The sequence below is a fragment of the Marmota marmota genome, unplaced genomic scaffold, assembly GCF_001458135.2.
Source record: "Marmota marmota marmota unplaced genomic scaffold, marMar, whole genome shotgun sequence".
Taxonomy (NCBI): domain Eukaryota; kingdom Metazoa; phylum Chordata; class Mammalia; order Rodentia; family Sciuridae; genus Marmota; species Marmota marmota.
This window is the reverse complement of record NW_026000026.1, coordinates 4,232,995-4,254,699: the sequence shown is the minus strand read 5'-3', so window position 1 is coordinate 4,254,699 and position 21,705 is coordinate 4,232,995. Positions and strand designations below refer to the sequence as shown.

At 41.3% G+C, this 21,705-nt stretch overlaps 1 protein-coding gene across 5 annotated transcripts; it reads left to right on the top strand.

Annotated features, from left to right (window-relative positions):
• The first annotated feature begins 4,511 nt into the window (after positions 1–4,511).
• Positions 4,512–20,699, top strand: Wfdc8 (WAP four-disulfide core domain 8). 5 transcript variants are annotated; one of them, XM_048810736.1, is made up of 8 exons: positions 4,512–4,709; positions 7,412–7,487; positions 10,302–10,393; positions 15,475–15,615; positions 16,904–17,071; positions 18,771–18,911; positions 19,788–19,930; positions 20,451–20,699. In XM_048810736.1, exons 2-7 carry the CDS (start codon positions 7,429–7,431, stop codon positions 19,925–19,927), a joined length of 741 nt encoding a protein of 246 aa, XP_048666693.1. In that variant the 5' UTR covers positions 4,512–4,709; positions 7,412–7,428; the 3' UTR covers positions 19,928–19,930; positions 20,451–20,699. The 5 variants fall into 5 exon arrangements, 4 of the variants coding, with proteins under 4 accessions (XP_048666693.1, XP_048666696.1, XP_048666692.1 ...); XR_007350323.1 differs by lacking the exon at positions 4,512–4,709 and having other exon boundaries at positions 7,181–7,487; positions 19,856–19,930; XM_048810735.1 differs by lacking the exon at positions 4,512–4,709 and having other exon boundaries at positions 7,182–7,487.
• Positions 20,700–21,705: the final 1,006 nt, after the last annotated feature.

Sequence of the window (21,705 nt, the reverse complement as noted above, 5' to 3'; positions counted from 1 at the left end):
ACATCCTGCCTATGATCTCAATCAATCCAGAAGCCACAAATACTCCTCCTAATGGATTGTTCTCTAAACCCTAAACTCTCCCAACTTTGAGTTATCCCACCCTTCTTTTCTATGGCCAATGTAGGCTTAATGTAGACATCTTATGCTTTTTTTTTTTTTACCCTAATTTTCATTATAAAAGTGCTCTTATCTCTAGGTCCAGCAGACATCTTTTGAACTATCAATACTTGACCGGCTACTAATAGTTCTGGAAACATATAACGCCTGGACCTGAACCTATTCTGGTTAACATCTGTAACAACTAAATAAAACCTTTCATTTCAGTGATTCCCCAGTCGCAACGAGTTTTGGTTTCACAATATTTTTATCATTAATCATGTAAATAGAATAAAAAGAAAACTCATATAATCAGTCCACTAGATACAGACAAAGCATTTGATTAAGTCAAGATCTATTCACAAGAAGAATTCTTAGTCAATTAGGAATTGGAGAGAATTCTACCTGATAAAAACTACCTTAAAACACAACAACACTACTCTATTACAACATCATACTTGGTGAAAAGTTGAAAGTTTTGCTGCTGGGATTAGGAAACAAATATCAATGTTTGCTATCATCATTTCTATTCTGAGTCATACTGGGGGTCTCAGCAAATAAAATAAAAGTAAAACTGCAAAATATATAAAAGAAGAATAAAATGCTTCATATTAAAAACAAACAAACATGAGAAACTGGGCATGGTAGTATACACCTGTTGTCCCAGCAACTTGGGAGGCTGAGGTAGGAGAATCACAAGTTCAAGGCCAGCTTAGGCAACTTAGTGAGACCCTGTCTCAAAATAGAAAAATCGTAAAAAAAAAAAAAAGGTTTGGGGTGTAGCTCAGTGGTACAGTAACCTTGGGATCAATCTCTATTGCCACCGAGAGAGAGAGAGAGAGAGAGAGAGAGAGAGAGAGAGAGAGAAGTTGATAAGGTGATTATAGATATTTAGATAATTAAAATATACTGCATATTCCAAAACTATTACACAAATTTTTTATTTTGAGTATATATATATATATATATATATATATATATATATATATATATATATATATATNACAGATATATATATATATATATAAAACCAGAGATTGAACCCAGGGGCACTTAACCACTGAGCCACATACCCAGCCCTTTTTATTTTTTGAGACAAGTTCTCTCTAAGCTGCTTAGGGCCTTGCTCAGTTACTGAGGCTGGCTTTGAACTTGTAATCCCCATTCCTCAACCTCCTGAGCCATATTTTTATTTTCATTCAATATTTTTGTTTCTCTTGAGAATTCCTATTTGGTCCATGATCCATGAATTATTGAAAAGTGTGTTGTGTGGTTTCCAAATGTTGGAAGATTTTCCTGTTGTATTTCTGTTGTTGATTTCTAGTTTGATTCCGTTGTGATCAGAGATACATTCTGTATGACATAACTTTACTTATTTTAAATTTGAGATTAACTTTACCATCTAGGATGCCATCTATTTTGGTTCCATGGTTATTTAAAAATAATGCTTTGTCTGCTGTTATTGCCCAAAGCACCATATTCTACACGTGTTTATTAGATCCCTGTGTTGGAATTCTGCAGAGAAAGAGAACCAAGAGTATATACAGAAAAATAGAAGAGGACATTGATTATGGGAATTGGCTCATGTATTAGGGGGCCAAGAAGTCCATGATTCCATCTGTGCCCCAGAGAACCAGGAAAGCTGGTGGCGTAATTCAGTCTGAAGCCTGGGAAATATAAGAACCGAGGGTACAACTCTCAGTCCAAGGTCAAAGTCCTGAGAACCCAAGGGCTGCTGGGGTAAGTCCTGGAGACTAACGGCCTAAGAACCAGAAACTCCAATATTTAAAGAATGGAGAAGACAGAGGTCCCAACTCAAGAAGTAAGAGCTTTCTCCACCTGTTCAGGCCTTCAATAGACTTGATGACACCTGCTCTCATTGGTGAGAACAGATCTGTACTCAGTCAACTGATTCAGAGTCCAATCTTTCCCAGCAGCTCCCTCATAGACACACTCAGCAGGGACAGAACATATACCCCAACAGCACACCCCCAGTGATCCACCCTTTCCAGCATCACCCTACCTACCTCCAGTCTCCACCTAGTTGATCCATTAAGGTTGATTAATACACTGATTAGGTTAAGGCTCTTGTAACACAATCACTTCACCTCTGAACTTTCTTGCATTGTCTCACATATGAGTTTTGGGAGATACCTCATATCTAAACCATAACAATAAATAATAAATAAAGGAAGGCTGAATTAATCTCCAGGATGTATAAAGAATTTTAAAAACACGAAAAAAAATGTCCCAATCAAAAAATGGGCAAAGGCACTGAACAGAAGAAATAAGACTGGTCAACAAATTTATGAAAAAAAATGTTCCACATCTCTAGCAGTTAGAGAAATGCAAATTAAAACTACACTGAGATTTCATTTCACTCCAGACAGAATGGAAATTATCAAGAATAAAAGTAACAATAAATGTTAATGAGGATGTGGGGAAAATGCTCACTCATACATCGTTGGTGGGACTGCAAATTTGTGCAACCCCTCTGGGGCGCAGTATAGAGATTCCTCAGAACACTTGGAATGGAACCACCCTCTGACCCAGTTATCCCTCTCCTCACAGAACCAATGCCAAAAAACCAAGGCCAAATGTCTTCTCTAATACGCAGATGCTAACACACAATAAGGAGGTGGGGTGGGAAAGAACAGAAGGACTTTGGATTGGACAAAGGGGAATGGAGGGAAGAAGGAAACATAGGAATAGGAAAGATGGTAGAAAGGATCGGACATTACTATCCTATGTTCATATGTGAACACAAGACCAACGCAACTCCACATCACATACAACCAGAAGAATGGAAGTTGTACTCCATGTGTGTATAATATGTCAAAACACACTCCACCACCATGTATAACTAAAAATAACAAATAAAAAATGTTAAATTCAACAAAAAGGGAAGACTGAGGGAAATATTTGCAATACATATGACAAACCAAAAGTCATTTTCCCTAATATACAAATTGAAGAGAAAATGACAAACATTTCAATCGAAAAGATCTGCACAAGCAGTTCTCAGAGAGTAAATGCAAACAGTCAGTAAATAGAAATACTTCAAATGTGCTGAGAATAGATTTTAAGTGTTCCCAACACAAAAAATAAGTATGTGGGGCGATGGATATGGCAATTACCTTGATTTTGTGATTTCACCATGCATGCATGTGCCAAAATATTACGTATATACTGTGCACAATATAATACTTTGATACATGTATACATTGTATAATCACTAAATATAAATTCATATATATAAATTTTTGTCAATTATAAAAATATTTTATGAATCAAGATGATCAATATCACTAGAATGAACAGAAAGAAACCTAAAAAGAACATTAAGGCATAGCTAGAGTGAAAGAGGACATAAAAATGACCAAAATGTTTGAGAAAGTGCCAGATAGAATACCTAGAAACCAAACCTGTAACTGCAGTGAAGCAAAAACAAAGAAACTATTTGACTAACAAAGGATTGCTCAAGAAAACAGCAGTGGAAGCCTGAAGACTGCAGAATATTGGGCTCTTAGAAAACAACTGCTAACTTGGCTCAGAATACAGAATGAAGCCCTCTCTCTCTCTCTCTTTTTAAGAATAGGAACAAACAAAAGTTATTTCAGACAGCAAAAAATGGGAGTGCTAACCACCCACAAGTCCTCACCAAAGGGACTTCTAAAGAAAGTCCTTTAGGGAGAAGAAAAAATCATTCCAGAAAAAAGTCAAAGGTGCAAGAAAGTGTACTGAATTGGTTCAAACTCTTTGGGAAACAGTTTGCCATCAGCTCAAGAAGTTGAAGAGACACACACCCTGTGACCCAGCTACTCCAATCCCAGGTACATAACCTACGGGAATCCCTGTCCCTGTACCCCTGCGAGCACAAGCAAAATATTCATAGCATCTTTTTAAAATATTTTTATTTTTTTAATTGTAGTTGGACAATACCTTTGCTTTATTTATTTATTTATTCTTATGTGGTGCTGAGGATCAAACCCAGGGCCTCGCATGCGCTAGGCGAGCTCTCTACTGTTGAGCCCCAACCCCAGCCCTACAGCATCTTATTCTTAATAGTTGCAAATTGGAAACAATCCAGACAGTCAAATAGATAGACTGCATAGAGTCATAGAGCAGATGATACAACAACAAAAATCAATGACTTACAGCTACATGGATCAGTGTGGATGGAACTCATAACATTGAACACAAAAAGCTATGCCCAGAAGAACACTTTCCAAATGGCTCCTATTATATAAAACACAAGCCTATGACGTTAAAAAAGGAACATTTTTAAAATACATACTTCAATTCTAAAAATATAGAAAAGAAGAGCAAGACTTTGTTATCATCAGCTTCCTCGGGAGGATGGGAAGGGTTGTGACTGGAAAGGAACAAGCCAGGGACTTCTAATGTTCCAGATCTTGTTTTACTTGACCTCAGTTAATGAGTGGTCACTTCACAGTAGTTTGTTAGATCAAACACTAATGTTTAATGCATATTTTATTTTTATATCTTTTTCATAATACTTTTGCAAAAAGAAAAAGCATCTTTTCCTGTTTTCTTTCATTTGCACAAATGGAACTAGTCAGTCCGGAAGCCATCAGATGGGACAGATCAAGGTAGGCATCTGCCCCAAGGGGAAAGAAGCCATGGTGCCCCCGTGTGGGCGTCAGAGCCATGACAGGAGAAGGGCATCTCTGTAGAAGGCTGCTGGAACCTGAGTTAGGTAGGAGACTGCCCAGTGGAGGCGTGGGGAGCAGCACAGTTTGGTAAGAAAGGCATCCACCTCAGCGGGCTGGGGAAGGTGCTCGTGCAGGGAAACAGCCCAGGGAGGAATCCAAGCCCTGGAGCCACCTCAGGAAGTTGTTCCCATGGACAGAGGCTTGGCTGTGGGCTTGGTTGTGAAGGAGGAAGTCCATGTGAGAGGTCAAGACCCTGTACACGGTTAAAAAAAAAAAAAAAACTTGAGCAGGGTGACAAGGGGTGTCCATTCCTGAGGCCGACAGACATAAAGAGTCAGAGTCCAAGGAGACTGAGGAGGACATCCAGAGGTTAGAGTGGCCTGCCATGAGAAGTCACAGCCAATGAGGAGAGGTTCCCCAAGAATCGGTCTGCCTGAGACGGAGCAGATTGAAGAGGTACCAATGTGTAGGAGCAACCCAATGTGGCTGTCGGAGCCCAGGTAAGGTGCGTTGGGCATCTGCAGGGCAAGTGTCCCAATGTTCAGTCGTCTGAAACAGGGTGGTTTTATATTTTCTCAGAAAAAAAAAAATATATATATATATATGGTATATACACACACACATATACATAAACATCATTTTTTAATTCAAAAGGGAGCGATAATGATGGGATATATCATTGATCATAGTTGCTCATTCCATCCTTCCTTTAAGGAGATTAGGTCCCTGCCCGTTGCCTTGTGATTTCCAGAATCTCTTGATGTAAGCCAGGTGGGTCTCTGCCAGCTCCACTGTTGCTTGCCCTCTGCCATGTGAGGGAGCCAGGCAGGAGCTGCTCCTTCAGCCCCCTCCTGGAACAGAGAGGTGGACGATGGGAACCGAGATTTATTGAACAAGAAAAATATTGTGGCAAGTCTTGGAGAGCTTAAAGCTACTTGTACCCCAAACAAAAGCAAAGCTAATAAAAGAGCAGTTGATGCTCATTATTTCTGGTAGTTATGTTCTCTAAAGTCACCAAATCAGCAAATACTGAGCCATTGCTCCTGGGAGAAAATACCAGGTTTAGCCTCCTTTAAGCCTCCAGTCACCTTTTCATAAACCTTTTCATAAACAATGCACAACCTTGTTCTATGTGTGCTTCTGTTTGGTTGCTTCGTTTTATGGTACCAGGGGTTGGGGCAGTCTTCCACTGGGCTACCCACCCCCAGCCCTTTCTATTCTTTATTTTGAGACAGGTTCCTGCAAAATTACTGAGGTTGGTCCAGAACCTGTGATTCTCCTGCCTCAGCCTCCCTGGCCCCAGGGGATCACAGGTGTGTGCCACCATGCTTGGCACATGCTTCTATTTAAAGAACTGTATTTTTAAAATGTTGTTTTATAAACATTGAATCGTGACCAGCAGTACTATCACTTGTGGCTGAATGAAGCTCATCTAACACATGTGTTTTCTTGGTAAAGCACATCACAGTCATCTTGCTCTTAGAAACACAAGTTAGCACTTCTGCACCACCCTTGGGGGCCATTTTGAACAGTGAAATCACCAATAAAAAACACAAAAATGTGAAAAGTGCAGCACTAACTAGGCTGTAAAAGGGCCCCTGGTTTAGAGTTTGAATTGAACCAAGGATTCACCTTCAGGTGGGAATGTGCGTGTTGGGTGACTCTGAGTGACAAATTTTAGCAAGTAGGTGAATTTGCAAGTACAGAATTCGAGAGTAAGAAGAACAGACCATAGAAAACTCAAGATTGTAGAAATGAATCCACATATGTCATAAATACCAATAATAAATGTCAATTAATAGGCAAAAATTGCCAGACAGCATTTTTTAAAAATGTAGATTGACGCTATTTAAAAGACAAAAGATATGTACTTGAGATGGCTGAATGCAAAAAGATGGGAAGAAAGCCTAAGCAAATGCGAATAAAAAGAAAAGTATAGTTAGATTAATATCAGGTAATAAAAAACTGATAAAGATCAATTTGAGAGAGAGAGATGGGGGATCTCTAGATAATAATGAAAGATTTAATTCACTGGGAATGCATTTATATTTACCTAAATCAATACAATCAGGATATATGGTAAGCACTGAAGCAATTATAGGCATAATTCAAGAAATCCATGGTCATGTTGAGAGCCCTCAACATTCTCAATTATGGATAAGTGAAAAGGACAAAAAATTAGAGAGATTTAAAATATTTTAGCAACACATTATAGCGCTGTACAGGGAGTGCTCCAAACTCAGCATTTAGAGACTACCTATTGGAATGTAGATAGCTGTGCAGCAGTTATTTAGAAGGTAAATTTCTTTAGCGAAGCTTACGCACATGCTCTGGCTGGGTTTAGGGAAAGATTTATCAGCCAGACCTATGGAGCTAGTTGTTCTTCTCGAGGTCTTCTGTTCAGGCTCAAAGCACATTCCTGGTTGGCTGGCCATGCAGCAGATCACACTATGCCACTGGGACGAAGAGGCTGTGAACAAGCTCTCAACCATGAAAACAGGGCCTGGGATTGGGTGTTCTCCAAGTGGGGGAGCAGTCAGTGGTTGCAGAATTTAGCAGAGTCTTAGTGGGGCCTCACCCGTAATTTCTGCCCATAATTTCTAAAAGCCGTAACCTGGAAATTCACACTGCTCTCCTAGCTCCTTTCGAGTGCAAAATGCTTCTCAGTTTACTACAAGGAGAAACCTCTGCCATCTGGAAAGTCTGGGCCAAAAGGTAGGTTCTGGATGGTATGGATTTTTAACAATGTCTAATGGTTCAACTCATGAACGCGGGCTATTTTCCATTCACTCCTGTTCTTCAGTGTCTTACATCAATGTTTTATAGTTTTCAGTGCTCAGATCTTTCACTGTTTTATTTAAAGTTACTCATCAATATGTTTTTGTGGCACTGTAAATGAGATTATGAATTTCTTTTTCAGATAGCTTATTGTTAATGTATAGAAACACTGCTGATCTTTGCATGTTGATTTTGTATCCTGTAACTTTACTGAATTCATCTGTGAGTTCTTTTTTTAAAAGATATTTCTTTTTTAGGTGTAATTGGACACAATACCTTTATTTTATTTATTTATTTTTATGTGGTGCTGAGGATCTAACCCGGAGCCTCGCACATGCTAGGCGAGTGCTCTACCTCTGAGCCACAACCCCAGCCCCATCTATGAGTTCTAATAGCTTTTTTTGGTAGAATCTGTAGGGTTTTCTATAGAAGAATCATGTTATCAGCACACACATTATTTCAGTTCTTCCTTTGTTATTTGGATAATATTTATTTATTTCTACTAATTTCCATGGCTAGCACTTCCTGTAGCATGTTTTTAAAAAGGTGAGAGTAGGCATTTTTGTCTTATCCCTAATCTTAACAGAAAAGCTTCCAGCTGTTCACTGACGAGTGTGATCCTAGCTGTGACGTTGTGCTATGTAGACTACTGGGTTAAGGTACATTCCTTCTCCAACTAACCTATTGAGATCATAAAAAGATGCTGAATTTTATCAAATGCTTTTTCTACATCCACTGAGATTATCACATGGTTTTCCCCTGCATCCTATTAATATGGTGTATTACATTCATTGTTTTTTGTAGTGAATGATACATTTTTAAATTAATTTTTATTTTATAACTGACATGATATTTGTACTTATTTATGGTTATAATATTATAATTTGATATGTGTATACAATGTATAATGATCAAATCAGGTTGAGTAATTATCTCCTCTAATATCATTTCTATGCGTTGAGAAACTTCAAGGTCTTCCTTTCTAGTTATCTTCAAATGTTTAATTAATTGTAGTTATTAGTTGCCCTACTGTGCTCTAGAACATTAAAGCTACTAACTGTATTTTGATCCCATTATTCACTCTCCCTCCATCTTCTCTCCCCATACTCTTCCTTACCTCTAGTGACATCTAGTCTACATTCAACTTTAATGAGATCAACTTTATTTTACTGATTGATTGATTGATTGATTGTGCTGGGGATTGAATCCAAGGATGCTCTACCACTGAGCTACATCCTCAGCACTTCTTATTTTTTTTTTTCATTTTGAGGTGAGATTTCACCAAGTTGTGAAGCCTGGCCTCAAACTTGTGATCCTCTTGCCTCAGCCTCCTGAGTGGTTGAGATTATAGGCATGTACCACCTCACCCACTTGATCAACTTTTTTAGCTTCTACAAATGAATGAGAACATGTGGTATTTATCTTTCTGCAATTAGGTCCTTTCACTTAACATACCATCCTCCATACGCCAGTTACCATGATTTGCTACAATAGTTCAATTGATGCTCATGTCTAAGAGGCAGCTTTTGTTATTATTATTTCCCTTATGAAAAGCTGAGGCTTAGTGACAGGCCAGACCCCACGGGTGGGAGTGGCTGGATCTGGGACGTGAACTCAGGTCCAAGTGCAGGCATCAACTTTTCTACCATCCTATATTGCTGAGTTAAATTTTCATCCTTTCTCATCTTAATTCCCACAGTAAAAGCAAAGTTTCCAGGTTAGTTGTATTATTTTCATTTTCCATATGAGGAAACTAAGGATCCAAGATATGCTGTAGTTAAAGTGACCAAGCCAGGACCCAAGTCAAGATCATTACCACTAATGAAGAGTCCAGGAACTGTTGTAGAATTGGGGGAAGAGATAGCATTAGAATTCTGGGGAGGAGGGAGCAAATGTGGATACAGTGACATGTGTTCACTTTAGTCACCACATAATATGGCTTCAGGATGCTGGAAGATCTCTGCATAGCTTCCTCAAGATCTGATTCCATGTATAAATGAGGCACACAGAATAAATGGCATAAAGATCAGTCTCTCTCTCTCTCTCTCTCTCTCTCTCTCTCTGATTTTGAAATGTGTTCTCTCCAAGAGTTACTACAGTAAGATGCTGTTAGTTCTTCACATCTTAAAATAAAAAACACACTTAGATCTTGAAAAGACATATGGAAAATGGGGGTTTGAGTGAGCAGGAGAAGATTATCCACTTATCAGGTTGTCTAGGAGTATCATAGGAGCTGAGCCTTGGAATGCCCCAGAAGGAATAAGCGGAATCTTTTTGTTAACTTATGGCCATCTGGGATCATTTTTACTTCTGAGATCCAAGACCCAGCAGGGTCTGCTCAGGCCTTCCAGAAAATCTCTTGCTTATTTCTGTCATCAGTAGAGAAGAAAAGGTGCTCACCAGTGTCAGGGGTTGCCCAAGGAATGACTGTGTGCAAATCAACGCCACAACTGTTGCAAACAAATCCTTTAATCACTCAGGTGTGGCCTTTCACCCAGGAGAAACAGAGTGGACAGGTGTCTGGGTAGGACAGGGCGCACGCAGCACCGTGGCAGAGTATGAGACACCCGGAGAGAGTTCTGGAATGAATGTCTAGGCCTGCCCCCGTCCCAACGGGCTCCTTTTTCTTATGTGAGAACTAAGGGGTTCTGGGGGATCCCCTGGAAGGCTCCTCTGCACACTTTGTGCCTCCTCTGGATCATGCCTAACTCGGATCCCTCTTCTCTCACACATCTGTCTTTCTCTCCACAGCTCCACCTTCTCTTGGAGGAATGTAGCTCTCCTGCTTCTTCTCCCTCTCTCTTTGGAGCAGACTTCCGCATCGCAGTCCAACAAGATCAAAGGTGGGTTCAGAACAGCTGCCGCCATTTTCCTGTGAGAGGCATTCTTGGAGGCTGAGGTTGGGTGCAAAGCTAGTGTCGGCTGAGGTCATCCCTACTGTGGATTCTGAGCCATCACTCTAAGCTCTCCAGATCCTCCCCTGCCTGTTCTCCCCAAATTATTTCCCTAACTTTTCCCAAAATAAGTCTTCCAGGTTTTTTTAAAATTTATGAGTCACTGTGCATGAGCCTGAGAGGAGACGATCAGCGAGGACATGGCTGCAGTCTTGGGGAAGAGAGAGTGAAGTCAGGGGTTGCGTTAAGGGAGTGCGGTAAAGAAGGAGAAAAGGTCGACTTTAAGGAGACTGGAGACAAAATTGGCCAAAAGCCATGATGGACAGGATGCTGGGGTGATGGGGGAGGATATGCACCCAGGGTAAGTTGTTGGGGACCACCCTGAGCAGGAGCTATGCACACACCGCGAAGTCCTGAATAAAGAGGTACTGGACTGGCATTGCACCCTGCAGGGCAAGGGGACTTGCCTCCGCTCAGATAGCGAGGTGTAGCTCTGGGATTGGACGTTACCCAGTTGGAGGGGGCTGCCCCTTGTTCCTTGGTAATCCTACACATTTGGCCCTTTTTTTTTTTGGATGAATGTTCTTTCGAACAGCCTCCCCAGTGAAACCCAGGTTCAAGGCGTGTCTCTTTATTGCCCGCCTTGCCTCCTTTGTGGGAGCTGGGTCAGAGGGGCCCCCGTCCCAGAACCCAAAGAAAAAGGTATTTCTCTGTCTTTGTGTGATTATTTCGTGCCAGCCCAGTTCTCCTGGAGTGACCCTGACTGATTTAGTCGTGTGTTGGGGCAGTAAGTGGCTAAGAAGAGCTGGCCAGGGAGGGACGGGGTTCTATTCTATGTAAAGAACTCAAGCTGATAATCAGGAGAGGAGCCCAATGTCCAAAACCCAAGCAAAGGTTTAAATGGCTGCTGGAAGCCAGAGAATCAACTCTAGTGAGATGATTGGCTTTACCTCCTAATCCCAAGGTTTCCCTTTCTACTTCTCTTTACCCTTTTGAGGTCTCCATATTTAATTTGCCAAACTCTTTCTGTGCCCAGATCTTGAGCAATGGTCCCCAAGTGGTAGCTTATCCCATGGTTCCTACCAACTTGCCTTAGGATTACCCAGGGGCCTTTCTAAAAATTGGGGTCAGAGGCTGTTCCACTCCTCGGTTTATAGCCAAAGGACTTAAAAACAGCATACTACAGGGACGCAGCCACATCAATGTATATACAGCAGTTCAATTCACAATAGCTAAACTGTGGAACCAACCTAGGTGCCCCTCAATAGATGAATGGATAAAGAAAATGTGGTATGTATACTCAATGGAATATCACTCAGCTTTAAACAAGAGTGAAATTATGGCATTTGCCAGTAAATGGTTGGAGTTGGAGAAAACATGCTAAGCGAAATAAGCCAATCCCATAAAACCAAAGGCCGATCAATGTTTTCTCTAATATATGGATGCTAATTCACAATAAGGTGGGGGAGGGCACTAGGGAAGAATAGCGTTACCTTAGATTAGGTAGAGGGAAGTGATGGGAGGGGAAGGGAGGGGATGTGGGGATAGGAAAGACAGTAGAATGGAGCAGACATTATTGCTGTATGTACATATGTGACTGCATGACCAATGTGATTCTACAACATGTACACTCAGAAAAATGAGAAATTATATCCCATCTTTGTATGATATATCAAAGTGCATAAATGCATCCTACTGTCATGTGTAACTAATTAAAAAAAATTAAAAAAACTTTTAAAAAATAGCTAAATTGTGGAATCAACCTAGATGTCCTTCAGTAGATGAATGGATAAAGACACTGTGGTACATATACACAATGGAATATTACTCAGCATTAAAAGGGAATAAAATCATGACATTTGCAGGTAAATGGATGGAGTGAAGAATATTATCTAAGGGAAGTAAGCCAATCCCAAAAAACCAAATGCCAAATATTTTCTTTGATATGAGGATGCTGATCCATAATGGGGATGGGGGTGTCATGGGAGGAATAGAGGAACTTTAGATAGGGCAAAGGGGAGGAAGGGGAAGGGAGGGCACAGAGGGGTAGGAAAGACAGTGGAATGAGATGGACATCATTACCCAAGCACATGTATGAAGACACGAATGGTGTGACTCTACTTGGTGTACAGCTAGAGACGTGAAAAATCATGCTCTATGTGTGTAATATGAATTGAAATGCATTCTGCTGTCATATATGATAAATTAGATGAAATAATTCTTTTTTAAAAAAGGGAAAAAAATTAGGGTCAGTAGGCCTTACTTTCTAGAGATTCCGATTTCAGTCCAGAGTCCTTATTTACTTAAAGATACACAGAGAGTTTTGATGTACACTCCAGATCAGGAACCATGTACTCTTCTTAGCTTTGAGTCATCCTTGGAGGGTGCATTTAGAGAGATGTGATGGGTAAGACTAGCTGAAGAATGCTAAAAGTCTCAGTGGCCCGTCCTTGGGAAGATGTGGGGCTTCTGAGGTGAGTTCTGGGTTGAGAATCCTGGGCCTGTCACTGAGTCACTGTAGCATCCTTTTTGACCTCATTTTTTTTTTTTAGCTAGGAAATCAGGAGGGTGGTATTAAAGTTAAATATGGTCCTTTGAATTCTAAACTTCTATAATTACAAGACCCAGTCCTGTCTAAAAAGATCATATGTCTCTGATTAGGTTCCACTAGAGACATGCTCCATCTCTAGCACTGTATTAGTGCCTGTTGCTGCAGAGCCCACTGTAGGTCATCAGTGTGGCCTGGTGCACCGGGGTTTTCTGCTCTGATTCTCGTCAGGCTGAGACCAAAGTGTCAGACAGGGCTGCCGTTCTCAGCGGGGACTCAGGGTCCTCTCCCTAAGTGCACTGATTGTTAGCATAACCCTTCTCTTGCCATTTTAGGATGGAAGCTCCGATTTCCTGACTGGTTGTCAACTTCTAAAGGCCACTTGACCTCCATTATGTTCAGAGCTAGCAATAGTAGGATGGCTCCTCCTCACAGTCTCAATCTCTGTGACCTCTTCACTCCCAACCTTCTTCTTTTAAAGGACCCAACTGACTGGGTCTGACCCACTTGGATAATCTCTGTCTCTTAAGGTCAACTAACTTTGAACTTCACCTACACATGCAGATTCCTTTCACGGCAGTGCCTGCATCAGTGTTTGATTCAGTAACCAGAGGACTGGAATCTTAGGGGTGCAACTTTGGAAACCTGTCTATTGCAAGCACTTAAATCAGCATCCATACTTATCCCTAAAAAGGGAGTAAGCAACCACATATCTGTAGAACTCTTACCAGGCTCTGTGATCCGTGTATTAGGAACATCATCCCATTTAATTCTAACTGACCTGTACAGTAAGGATTGCCATTCTCTTTTTTTTTTCTTTTTTTTTTAATTTTTATTGTTGGTTGTTCAAAACATTACATAGTTCTTGATATATCATATTTCACACTTTGATTCAAGTGGGTTATGAACTCCCATTTTTACCCCATATACAGATTGCAGAATCACATCGGTTACACATCCATTGATTTACATATTGCCATACTAGTGTCTGTTGTATTCTGCTGCCTTTCCTATCCTCTACTATCCCCCCTCCCCTCCCCTCCCCTCCCCTCTTCTCTCTCTACCCCCTCTACTATAATTCATTTCTCCCCCTTGTATTTTTTTCCCTTTCCCCTCACTTCCTCTTGTATGTAATTTTGTATAACCCTGAGGGTCTCCTTCCATTTCCATGCAATTTCCCTTCTCTCTCCCTTTCCCTCCCACCTCTCATCCCTGTTTAATGTTAATCTTCTTCTCATGCTCTTCGTCCCTACTCTGTTCTTAGTTACTCTCCTTATATCAAAGAAGACATTTGNCTAATATCCAGAGTATACAAAGAACTCAAAAAATTAGACAATAAGATAACAAATAACCCAATCAACAAATGGGCCAAGGACCTGAACAGACACTTCTCAGAGGAGGACATACAATCAATCAACAAGTACATGACAAAATGCTCACCATCTCTAGCAGTCAGAGAAATGCAAATCAAAACCACCCTAAGATACCATCTCACTCCAGTTAGATTGGCAGCCATTATGAAGTCAAACAACAACAAGTGCTGGCGAGGATGTGGGGAAAAGGGTACACTTGTGCATTGATGGTGGGACTGCAAATTGGTGCAGCCAATTTGGAAAGCAGTATGGAGATTTCTTGGAAAGCTGGGAATGGAACCACCATTTGACCCAGCTATTCCCCTTCTCGGTCTATTCCCTAAAGACCTAAAAAGAGCATGCTACAGGGACACTGCTACATCGATGTTCATAGCAGCACAATTCACAATAGCAAGACTGTGGAACCAACCTAGATGCCCTTCAATAGACAAACGGATAAAAAAAATGTGGCATTTATACACAATGGAGTATTACTCTGCATTAAAAAATGACAAAGCCATTCTCATTTTACAGAGAGGACATTGATGACTCAGACAAAGGAAGAGACTGTCCCAAGATTATTTAGCTAGTTAGTGTTGCAATCAGTCTGCCAATGATGCTCCTCCCACTCCACCATTTCTTCCTGTCTTAGAAGTAAGTCAGAATTCCCGCCATTGAACTCAGATTGGTCTTGAGTTCACAAGAAGTCAAGGGACCAAAGTCAGGACTCCTGACTCCTATTTCCATGATGTTTCCATGACTCTTTACTAATTTCTTCGATTGCCTCAGATGCTGGAGACAGAGGAGTTAAGCCTTAAAATATTAGGTTTCAAGAAGATTGGGAGCTCCTTAATTTAAAGCAAGGGCCTTTGTCCTTACTGAACCACCTGCCTTTGGGATCTAAGATGCTTTCCCTTCAGTTCTACCTGGGCACAAATTCCGGATTCACCTCCATCTAAATGGGCCAAATGTGGTGAGAGAGACAGCCATGGATCCTAAATGTAAGCAGAATGAGAACTGGGAATTGAAGGTACAGGATAGGACTGGGACATTTTCATCATTTACCGTTGCCCTGGTAGGAGAAGAGCTTAAACTCCTGGAATGTGAATCTGGACGATTCTTTCTTGCAGTGAAGCCTGGAGAGTGCCCCAGAGAGCGGCTCTTCTGTGACATCATGATGCCGGATTTATGCAAATCGGATTTCCACTGCCCAGATTACATGAAGTGCTGCACTTTTGCCTGTGGGAAGAAGTGCATGGATCCATATGAAGGTAGTGGCATTCAGGCTGGGGGCGGAGGTGACTTTTGAGGGTCCCCACTTCTGACTCCATTCAGAAATGGCTGAACAATTCCTTCTGATAGCAGGACAAAGAGTCCCAAGTTTGCATTTTTCTCACTATCCAATTTAACTCTCACCCTTAAGTGTAAGTCATGAGTCTAGGCATGGTGGCCATCAACTAGACAATACTGATGTTTGCCTTCTTGGGTCCAACATTCGATCTTTCATAAACAATTAATACTCTGGTGTGCTCACTGTGTGCTGAGAAACTGTGGTTGGCCCTGTGACAAAATCAAATCTCAGTTAACTTAGGTGCTGGGTTCCTTTCAGACTCTTGGTCTTTTCAAGGAGGTTTCTGGGAACTCATAAGTATTCCTATGCATATCTTATAAGAGTGTGTACATTTGACAGAGATTCATTCGTTCATCCATTCATTCATTCAACTGGTATTTATGGTCGATGTCCTTTGGCCAAGACTACCAGGAACATACCTGGAGCTGAACAAGTTGGGTTCATTACTGATTACAGGGAGGGAGAATGTCCACTGTGGGTAACCATGTGACATCTCAGTAAGCAACTGCTAGAATGTATTACAGGATTTGGTCTTTGGATGATTTGGGGGAGGGCTTTAGAATCTGTACTTTCAGGAAGTGGGGGCAAAGCTACGGCTTGGCTCCTCAGGGAATCTCATCCACAGAGGGCGCAGGCAGAGCGAGGGAGCTGCAACTGGCAGAGAAGCTCAAGTCACTCACGTTAGGTGGAACAGGGAAGTGGTTGGTATTTTATGAATTTCACAGATATCTTGCTTTCTGTCTCACGTTGTCATGATCTTAGAGTGACTTCATTTGATGCAGATGTCCCATGAGATGTTTTATGTCAACAGGGGAACACAACAGCTTACTGATGGGTTTTCAGACATCAGGGACTATTTTTTCCTTCCTATGTACCAGGTGCTTTGTTAGGCACTTTGGATACAGTTCCTGAACAGGTCCTGGCCTCTCAAAGCTCAAAGCAGTGGAGAAGATCAACTCCAAAGTATCTTCAGATGCCCTTCAAAATCACCTTTGCGAGAAAGAAGTGATGTTAGGAGAATTCAGTGGACAATAGTGGTCGTGGAGCTAGGGCCAGAACCTACCGTTTTTGAGTGTGGCTTTTTCTGACTTGGATGATAGATAACACCATCAACTATGACAGTCGGGGGGATCCTATTCCTTCTTTTTATGTTCTTCTCTTTTATGTTCTACCTTTTATGCTCTTCCCTTTTTACATCCTGACCTCAGAACCCTGCATGCTACCCTTTAAAGGAGGAGACTGCAGGATGAGACTGCAGCGTTGGTATTATGACTTTAAAAAACATCAGTGTAGAACCTTTATCTATCATGGCTGCCAAGGGAATGCCAACAACTTCCTCAGGCTGGATGACTGCAAGAAGGCCTGCATGTTAATTGGTGAGACCCACATCCCAGAAACAGAATACCAGCATGGTTAGAGCTCAGAGTTGGAGGTGGAACTACCTGGGTTCAAGCCATAGCTCTGTCACTTACTGGCTGGGAGGTCTTGGGCCAATTGCCTGCCTTGCTGAATCTATTTTCTTGTGTACAAAATGGGGATGGTAATAGTATTTATCGAATGGAGTTGTACCTCAAACGACATAGTACCCATAAAGTGCTCACAAATTTTGGCTCATGGGAACCAGGCCTACTTTCTTGGAGAAAGATATTTTCTCATCACATCAACCTATTGAGCATCACCTGGAGGACTCACCCAAGAAGGAGGCATAGACAGGCCAGCCTGGAGTCCCAGGGAGTAAGTGAGACACTGAAGGTAGAGAATAGGGTGCGGTGAAGGTGAGAGCTGTGGGTTCCTTCTTTAGTGGAGTGATCATCCGTGGTAATGTTGGGGGACAGAGTCCTACTGAGTTTATGACCTGGACTAAAACCCTGCTTTTCCCACTTAGTGCAGGGGTTTTGGCCTGTGGGAGCTTCAGTTTTCTCCTCTATAATATTGTTACAGTAGCCAACACCTCACCAAATTTTTGGCAGGATGACATGTGTTCAAAGACACCAAACCTTGACATGGCAGCTTGTCCAGTGGCATGGGCCCACTAAATGGTACCAATTGAGAGAGATGGTGACCATTCATCAGGATGTGGCACAGTGTGATTTACAAGGCAGCACCAGAATTTCAACCTCACACCATCATCACCAACACAGAGAGGTAGCTAGCTGCCTAAGAACCCATAATCAGTCAGGAGTAGAGTGCTTTCAATTCCCCACACCCCATGTGCCTGAATGGCCAATGCGATCTTGGGATCTGTCTGGATGGCATTAGAATCAAACATTCCCTGAGTGGGAGGATCTGAGGAATCAGGGTCTATGGACAAGGGCTTGGTCTTTTCTCCCCAGAGCAGCAAGAAGAGGCCATGGGAATGGGTTTGGGCTGGTTTACGGGAAACTTAGGTCCGTGCTCAGTGGTAACGTGTACCTCTAAGAGTTGAACGCACTATTGTCAGTCTGACCGGAGACAGAAGGAAAAAAAAAAATCTACCCTCATAGACTTGGCCACCAGAAGAGACCCACATAAAATCCTAAAGAATTGATTTAAATACCATCTAGGTCCTAATGACTACAAAGCTGTATCTCCAGCCCAAATCTGAAAGCTGCTTCTCCTCTAACAAGGTGTCACCTTCTCAGTCGGGGTGCTGCAACAGGCTGCCCCAGGGTTTCCCTGCTCGATATTCACCTTCTTTTTATAATCACTATCAGCACAGCGGCCACGACAGTCCTTTCAAAACATGAGCCATCATGACATCCTCTATTGAGAACACTACAATACTTCCCATTTCACTCAAAATAAAACCAAACCCCTTCAAAGGGCTTAATTTGATCTGTGTGAACCGGACATCATCAGCCCTATTTTATACAGAAGGATGCTGTCACTTATTTAGTGACCAGACTGAGACTTTATGTTGGGGCTTCAGATGCTGAGCTCAGCATTCTTTCTACCACATTTCAGAATGCAGTGAGAGAGTGGACAGGGTAAAGTGAACCAAGTTCCAGGGATTCTGGTTTAGAAGAGAAAGAAAATCTGTTTGAAGGGTGGTGGGATGGTGGGGTCTGCAGGTACTCACATCTGCTCTTGTTTTAGTCAAGAAAGGACAGTGCCCACTCTTCCCTTACACCTCTCGAATGGAGTGTCCAAAGCCATGTAAGAGTGACATGGATTGCCTTATGACAGAAAAATGCTGTGACTCCAGGTGTGGTTTTGTTTGTGCCAACCTCTGGCAAGGTAAGGACCAGGGATGGTAAGGACTTTGAGAAGATATACCTCCCAAAGTCCACTGGACATGGATCAAGGATGCCATGATATCCCATGAAATGGGAGTCTCTTGAACCTCAGCTGCCCCTTGGATTGACCTTGGAGGTATCTGAGGAGATTTCACCTTTCAATGCCCAACCAGTGCTCCCATGTTGACCTCCTGGCCTCTGGACACTATTGTGCTACTCTTCAAAGTCATTACCACACTTGGTAATCACTCTCCATTCTTCCCCAAGAAAATTTATTTGTTATGATCTCATTCTTCCATGACTTGCAAAGTGACAATGTCCATGGATTCACATACATACAGATTCTTAACCACTAAGTATATTCCTGATAATTCACATTCTATAAGAGGATCTGGGGAAAGACTGTTAGCAAATGCTTTGGGGGTAGAAGCCAACTCTCCCGCTCCTAAGGCTGGAGGTACCAATTTCCCCATGTAGACCCAGGGATTAGTAGTGCCTGGAGATACCCGTGGTGTGGTTGCAAGAGGCAAAGCTTTTTCAACTGACTTCAACTTTTCAGAGGCTGTCTGTGCGACTTGGCCAACTCACTTCCCCCTATATGATCCTCAATTCCTATAATTCATAAGACAAGGATATTCTGGATCCACCCAAACCCATTAATTCCATAGGGAATACAGGAATCTTATCAGGTTGGACAAGTCTGGGATGATGCTCTTCAAGTTACTAGCCATGGAGAGTGCCTCCCCCACTCAGTGGTGGGAAGGGAAGAGGCTTGATTAGAACAAAATCCTTTATGGTTTTCCTAAGATTCCCCAAATGTGTGTCTAATTATGATGGAGTGTTTCAAGGTCAAGTGTCTTGTTTTTACTCCATAAAGTCAAACCAGGTTTTTGCCCACGTATGCCTCAGATGTGTAACAAGATTAGTAAACCAATGTGCCTGCAGGATAGCGATTGTCCAGAGGGAGAGAAGTGCTGTTCACGCTGTGGACTGATGTGCTTGGCACCCTGGAAATGAACAGTAAGTGGAAAATATTCTCATGGGAAGAGTAATTATGAATAAGCATAATGAAGAGCTCTTTTGTTGGTCTTGGACTAACTACCTTACCAGACTGTTATTAAGGGTAACAGTATTTATTAGGGTTATTATATGTATCCTGTCATGTAGGGTTTTCATATATAATAAATTTATATATAATCATATCATCATAAAATAATGATAAACTTGGCTCTTCTTTTCTCCAACTTCATGGCTTTGATATCTTGTCTTCTGTTGTAGAACTTCTAAAATAATCTTGAAAATAAAGGCAGTGAGGGCCTGAGATTCAGCTCCTTGGCAGAGCATGTAGTTAGCATGCGCAAGGTCCTGCCATCGATCCCACCACCAAAAAAATAAGAATAAAAGCAATAGTGTCAGTTCCTTATTTTAAAGTCAGTGGCTACTGGTGTGGTGTGTGTGTGTGTGTGTGTGTGTGTGAAAGATAAATAGGTTTTATGGCACTTATCTCCTTTTTTAAGGTTTTTTTCTTCTCCATTTTCAGCTGCTACTAGAAACGACTGCTGAATTTTATCAAATACCTTTCAAGCATCTGCTCATATAATGACTGTTCTCTTCTAATTTGTTAGCATAACAACTTATTGAATTGTCATATGTTGAACCATCTTGCATTCTTAGAATAACTTTAATCATATTGCTAGTATATTTGCATTCATTTACTGTGGCTTTTTTGGCAAAGAGTTTGTTTAAAATTTTCACTTCTAGTCAAAATAAAAGTAAGTGTTCATTTGTTTGTTGCTGTTTGGGTCACGGTACTTTCAAAAAACTGCATGGGCAAAAATCAACTCAGAGTGGATCAAAGATCTAGGAATTAGGCTAGAAACTTCGCAACTAAAAGAAAATGTAGAATCCAGACACCAACATATAGGTGTAGGAATCAACTTCCTTAATAAGACTCCTCAAACTCAATAAATAAAACCAAGAATCATTAAGTGGGATGGCATCAAATGAAAAAGCTTCTGCACAGCACAGGAAACAATTCAGAATGAGAATAAAAAGCCTAAGAATGGGAGGAAATCTTTGACAGCTAGTCTTTGGGCAGAAGATTAATAGCTAGAATATATAAAGAACATAAAAAACTCAACACCAAAAAACAAATAGCCCAATCAATGCATAGGCAAATGTACTACTCAGACATTTCTTAAAAGAAGAAATACAGATTGCCAAAGAATATATCAAGTGAGCAGAAAAAATGCAAATCCAAACTACACTGAGATTTCTTCTCATCCTAATTAGAATGGTAACAAATATAAATGATAAAAAAAAACACCAGTGAGGATGCAAGGGAGACAGTACACTCAGACGTTTTTGGTAGGACTGCAAATTAGTACAATCGCTGTGGACAGCAGTATGGAGATTCCTCAAAAGACTAGAAGTAGAGGGCCTGGGGATGTGGCTCAAGCGGTAGCGCGCTCGCCTGGCATGTGTGCGGCCCAGGTTCGATCCTCAGCACCACATACCAACCAAGATGTTGTGTCCGCCGAAAACTAAAAAATAAATATTAAAAAATTCTCTCTCCCTCTCTCTTTCTCTCTCTCAAAAAAAAAAAAAAAAAAGAAAGAAAGAAAGACTAGAAGTAGAAACACCACATGACTCGGCAATCCCACTCCTTAGTATTTATCCAAAAGAACTAACATCAGAATCCTATATTCCTGCACACCAAAGTTTACAGCAGCAAAATTCACAATAGCAAGTTATGGAACCGGCCTAGGTGTACGTCAACAGATGAATGGATTGAG